Source organism: Electrophorus electricus, chromosome 13, assembly GCF_013358815.1.
Source record: "Electrophorus electricus isolate fEleEle1 chromosome 13, fEleEle1.pri, whole genome shotgun sequence".
Classification (NCBI taxonomy): Eukaryota; Metazoa; Chordata; class Actinopteri; order Gymnotiformes; family Gymnotidae; genus Electrophorus; species Electrophorus electricus.
This window is the reverse complement of record NC_049547.1, coordinates 14,653,938-14,660,197: the sequence shown is the minus strand read 5'-3', so window position 1 is coordinate 14,660,197 and position 6,260 is coordinate 14,653,938. Positions and strand designations below refer to the sequence as shown.

The 6,260-nt window shown below is 38.8% G+C and overlaps 1 protein-coding gene across 2 annotated transcripts in view; it reads right to left on the bottom strand.

The window, feature by feature from the left end:
• mocs1 (molybdenum cofactor synthesis 1) overlaps positions 1-5,139 on the bottom strand; it is a 14,585-nt gene extending 9,446 nt beyond the window's left edge. For both annotated transcript variants that reach the window (XM_035532908.1, XM_027001455.2), the window contains exons 1-5: positions 4,852-5,139; positions 2,304-2,436; positions 1,794-1,961; positions 1,140-1,304; positions 362-423 (exon numbers count right to left, since the gene is read on the bottom strand). In XM_035532908.1, coding sequence (XP_035388801.1) covers positions 362-423; positions 1,140-1,304; positions 1,794-1,961; positions 2,304-2,436; positions 4,852-5,076 — 753 coding nt within the window. In that variant the 5' untranslated portion in view covers positions 5,077-5,139. The remainder of the gene's footprint in view (positions 1-361; positions 424-1,139; positions 1,305-1,793; positions 1,962-2,303; positions 2,437-4,851) is intronic.
• Positions 5,140-6,260: the final 1,121 nt, after the last annotated feature.

The window sequence follows — 6,260 nt, the reverse complement described above, 5'->3', positions numbered from 1 at the left end:
TGAGGTTCTCATGCCTTCACCCCATCCTTCAACAACTCTCTAATGAAGGAAGTGAAGTGTTCTTGCTCCCTTGTCTAGTAGTCTGTGAAGTGGACACTAGAGGCTTATACAGTTACGTCAAATACCACCAAATGGTGAAACTTCAGCGGATGTCAGCCAGAATTTCACTGTTGAACAGCAGTGCAATAACACTCTACAAGAGGCTTTTGCTACAAAATGAAGATTTTGAAAATTTTCCTCTAGCAAAATGTTTCACATTTTGCCTAATTTTTTAAAGCAAAGTGGCATTATTTTTGAACATCCATAATATAAAATAAATGGTAATAAAAACTTTAATTCAAAAGAGAGGATCATGTTTTACCTTAACTGGATTGTAACCCATTTCAATAGCTTTCTCAATACCTTCCATCACCTTATGGAAGCCTGTAGAAGAGACTGGTTTTTAATAACAGTACTCCAGATGGCAAAAGCAGAAAGAAAAACAAAACAAAACACTGCAGTGTTGTCCAAGACAGTTAAGAAGAGAGCTTAATTCACAAACAAGTAAATGTACATTACATTTCTCAGAGATAAGAGGCATACTCATACAGACACAAAGAATATTTCAATTTGGAAAATGATTGCACTAATGACTATCAAATAGTTACAGCAGTATGATGGCTAACAATTTTGTTAAGGCAAAAAATATTAAGTTACCAAGTTCCCAGGAGCACACTGTTAGTCAAATGACTGTCACTTATAAACAAGTGCCAGACTGAAGCTTTCACGTCACTGATCTCTCCATAAACAGGAACACCATTAATAACAATCAAGCAGTCGTGTGCGAGGGAAGAGGCCAGAGCTAACTTTGGTATGTCTTCTCCCTGGGCATTTTCCTGTGTGCCGCTGCTATTTCTCCTGATCCAGACAACTCCATCTGTCTCCAACACTGAGGTATCTGCCACCCAAGGCTCTGGCAGGCTGTTGCACCATTTGGATTTTCCAACAGCTCGACAAGGCCAGCAACAAGATTAACCACTGATCAAGTGTTACTATAAAAGAGTCACTTCCACTGCTTCTGCAGGGTGGGCATATGCAGTACCGGTCACCCACATTACTTCTCCATACCCAGTCTTAGCATATGGCCACAGGCCACCTACCTTTGCGCCTGACGATGAACTCAAACTTTGCTGGGACTAATGAGTCCAGACTGACGTTGAGCAGGTCCACGCCAGCCTCCTGTAGACCTGGCAGCAGTCTGGCAAGGTTCATGCCATTGGTAGTCACAGCAATGGTCTTCAGACCCTCCAACTTCCTCATTTCCGCTAGAGACAATAGACATCCTTATTTAATAATATGATAAAAGTGCTTTATTAAGAAAATCCATATTTTTAGGAAATTTTTTTTTAACCACATTTAAATAAAAAGAACAAAATTAAAGACTGCATCATCTGTTAAAGTCATGATTGTTGACCAATCAGATCAAGGCTTAATAACCGCAGAAATTGTGTGCACCTCCACAAACATTAAGTCTGAACAGAGTCTCAATTTATAGCGCCACACCATTATGCTCAGCTCTCCTAGCATTACAATTACTACTCTATTACCACACAACTGAAGAGTGTAACAAGATTCAACAGAATTCTTGTGCTTCAAGAACATGCCAGAGCTAGACAAATGGAATCTTTATTAAACGTTATTTTATACCATGTTAGAAATTGTTTATCTTTTTAGTCCAACATGGTCACCAAGTCACAATTTTAACAAAACACAGCAGAAATGGTCCAACCCTACTGGTAGTTTCTTTGGCTTACCAATGATGTGGAGGATATCAGGACGTATAAGGGGCTCTCCTCCAGTTAGTCGGATCTTCCGCACACCTTCCCGCACGAAGAGTCGAGCCAGAGTAAGCACCTCCTCTGTGGACAAGAGCTGAGCTCGAGGACTCAGCGTTACTCCCTCTTCCGGCATGCAGTACTGACCTGAGGGCAAACAGTGTCTCTGTACTTATACACACCTACCTAATAACAGTCTAATGTGCAAGATCATCTTTCAGAATGGATAATCCATGTTTTTAAAACTGATATCAGTCAACACAAACTGGAGACACAATGCCTTAAATGCCTTTCTCATTAAAACACTACAGTGCATCCACATGGTAAAACCAGAAAAGCAGTACATTATGTACTAATTTTTCTACACTGCTTGTTGTTAGAAGATTTGCTTTTTTCAGTCTAAATCACAGGTTGCAGCAAGAGTCTATTTGGTGAGGACATTCCTTCGTGTCCCTTCACAAAGCATGTAGGACCAATACTGGCACTCACAGCGCAGGTTGCATTTTTCGGTAAGGGAAATTCGCAGGTACGTGTGCCTTCGCCCAAAAGTGTCAGTGAGGGATTCAGAGAACGGCGCAACGTCCTTCGAAATCCATCCGGGCCCGGTTGCCACACTGAATTCCTGAACGCAAAGGACAACAAAGAATAGCAGGACACAACAGTGGTAAAATAAAGTCTTGGACTGTATGCGAGCAGCACCACCATGCCCTCTGCTTTATGGTCCAGATCAAATGCCCACACATATATAGCTGCGTAACAGAACTTTAAATTGGTTAAAAGTGAAAATAACCATGCAAATTATGCTAACTCTAGGTCCTATTAATGAATAGTAGTATGTGATAAAATAAACTGGATACATTTTAATAACAGGAATTGCACTTTTGGAGACACATTTGACACTTTTCACATGTATAACAACATAAATGTACTGTCTTTGACAGTAATAAAGAAACTCATTTTAGTGCATCCTTTGTACCTGTGTCTTTTTGCATTGGGCATTTATGCACTGGGTGGGGAAAAGAAAAGGGGGGAGAGAAAAAAAAAGCAAAAAAAAGCACACACATTGTGATAGAAACCTACCAGATAAAAATGGTATCAACACATTCTACAAACTGAAGAAAGAAAGGGAATAAAGAAAAAATATTGCAACAAAGACACTGTAAAATCTACGTTAACAAAGACACTGTAAAATCTACGTTAACAAAGACACTGTAAAATCTATGATAACAAAGACACTAAAATCTACGTTAAACCAAACAATGTTTCTGTGGCCAACTGAGGGAGAGATGGACAGAATTGTAAAAAAAATAATAAAAATAAAAAATCAATCTTTTGGAATATTGCAAACAATTCACAGGTGGATTTTATTTTGCTTTAGAGAAACACATACAGATTTTCCAAAAGCTAAATTATACTGCTTGTGTAGCATGACCTACATATCAAGCTGACATACATATCAAGCTCACAGAGATGCATTACATGGTTGGTGGGCCATCGCAAAATGCTGTAATCTAACCACAGGGTAATGTGCCATATTTTCCCTCAGGCCCAGAAGTCTTATATTTGTGGTACTTTGTACTTTTCTCTCAAAATTCTGTGTACTTTACTACAATTCTGAATATCTCTACATCTCTTACTACAATAAACTGCACTCACTTGGAATCTTCTTCAGATTTCTTATATATGTATGCGTGTTACACATTGCAATCCTTTTCAGAGTCTATAATAAATAGATAATAGTGCATTATAAATAGTGTATATATTTCTACTGTTTGCCTATTTATATTGATCTTATTCTTCTCAGATTTACTTTTTTGAATATGTTACTACGTTGTATTACTGCTGCTAAATATAAATTTCCCAAATGGAATTTTCCAAATGGAAATCTATGAAGTGTTATCTTCTAACTTGGCTAGTAGTTGACTTCATGCAACACATGGGTCCCTAAATCTGCTCCTAAAGATGTATTGCCTGAAAGATGCTAGTTCCAAACCTCAGTCTAACACACCTGACTCTTAACATTTAGAACCATATGAGGACGTAGCTGTGCAGGGCAGTATCTAAATTAAACAGTGTACAGAACCCCAGGAAAAGGGCCCCTGCCACAGGGGGTCTAGTACTTCTGCACGGAAATAGGTGCATGGCTGGATCCACTTCAATAATTTCATAGCATTGCTTAGTTCTTCCCATTTTACAGTCTATAAGTTCAAAGTTACAACTTGTGTTTCTTTCCTCTGAGTGCCAGTGAATAACATGGGTTTCTCTTTCCTCATATAAAGCTGACAAAAACAAGCATAAAAGTGAGCATATAAAAGGTTCGTGCAAAGGCTGTGAGTTTCAGCAGATAACCCTTGAAATCCTGGATCAATGTTAGAGTCAGAGAGGGGACATCTTTGACCTTTAGCCTTTGATTGAGCAATTACATGTGTTCACTTCAGAACAATGCACAGTGGTCCAGGCCAGATCATCATGTTTCAAAAAGTGTCTAATGTGCATTAGCTGTTCTAATTTCTAAGTCTCATGTTTCTTTTTTTTTTTTTTTTTTTTTAACACAGTAGTTATTCTTCAGCAGATGAGGTCTGTGCTTGGACATATTAAACTTGGCACATGAGCAATGTTCTGGTCAGCCTTGAAAGATTTGTTAAAATTCAAGATTATTGTTAGCAGTTACATACATTTTAAAACTTTAATTGTAACAAACATTCACAAAACTTAAGTGTGCCTCTTGCCTACTGCCTGAACTATCTACACGTATGACTAACCTGCTCTGGACTAACTTGCCATGCACTTTGTGAAATATTTAACATATTAAACTGTGTCCTCAAAGTCGTTAGGAGGGAACCTCTCATGAAGAATCTTCGTCATTAAAGTGTTATGGAAATTTATGATCATACTTCTACGAGGCCTAAATTAACCTAAACAGGTTAGAATTAGGCAAGTCAAAAGCAGTATGAGGGCGCACAATGCGAAATTGTAACCAGCCAAATTCTGTTGTCACTTATAAAGCATGCAAAAGCTCTAGAGCTTTACTTTTTACCTGTGCAGGTTGCGAAGTTGATGCGGCGTCGGTGTAAGGAGATGTAATTGAGTCGACCAATGCCAGCGGTTCTGTTCTATTTTCTTCTTTGGTTGCACTTGAATACCATCTCTGTGGTTTGCATGCCTTGTCTCGAATTGGCGGTTTCAAAATCCGCGAGGGCAAGGCCCTAGCGGCGTGTGTCCTTAAGATAAGACGGCAGCATTTGCTACTGTGCAAGGCCATTGCATACAGAGTATTTCCAGTTCAGCAATGACAAGCACGTTCCTTACGCCAGCTGAAGCTCCTCTACACTTGAGCAACACAGTACTGATTTGCTTTTACTCCTACGACACTGGAAGAGGTGTATCTTTATTCAACCAATCAGCTTGCTGAAACTGTGCATTGTGGGAAATGTAGTGCACTATCTAAATGGGCAACCAGTATTGACATTTTAGCAGAGCTCCAAGCAGATCTAAAAATCCTAATCAAACAAATTGAAACGTTAAAAATAGACAGTACTAACAGTTTATTCTGAGATATACAGACATTGGCATTTGAACTAGACTATGTGATACAATTAGTAGAAAAGTCGCTTTCTGAATAACCTATATCAGACAGACCACTCTATGAAATATAAATAATACAGCCTGTAACGCTCAACATGATAGTTGTACTCTGACCTTTCGTCTAAATTTAGTTAGTTGCTTACTATTAGCTCCATGTCCCCATCTCTGGTTGTACTTCATGACTTTTAACATTCATCTGGACTCTGTTTCCTCCATATTTGTTGATTTTATGCCATTGCTTAGCTGATACAGTTGAACACAAAACATTGTTTTTCTACCCACAGGCATGGCCATATTCTAGATTGAATCTTCTCTACTGGTTGTAAATGCTGTTTCTGGTGTATTTATTTGTATTTCAAATCATAAATTTCAGCCACTCTTTGTCTTCCTAATTCTAAGTCTTTAGAAAGTTTCCAACAACCATCTGCTATAGATTATGTGTCTTTCTAAGCCCATCTTAACTCCTTCTTTCTCTAAGGTCACCATGCATTGCTCTTCTGTCTCCCTCTATAATGAATGTGTCTCTGTTGCTCTCTAGCTCCTCTGAAGACCAGAACTGTTCTCAGAGGTTTACTACTGAGCTCCTTGCTATGAAAACCACTGGCAGACGTCTTGAGTGTCTTCATAAGAAACTGGATTGCATGTGCATTCCTTTGCGTTCTTGGATCAATTTATGATCTGAAATACTAATACATACACCAGAAACAGCTCTGTGAAATTTGGTGCAGGATCGGTGATGATCTGGGGGTGTTTCAGAAAGGCTGGAACCAGGCAGATTCATCTTTGTGAAGGACACATGAATCAAGCCACTTACAAAACGGTGCTGGAAGAAAACTTGCTTCCTTCTACTCTGACAATGTT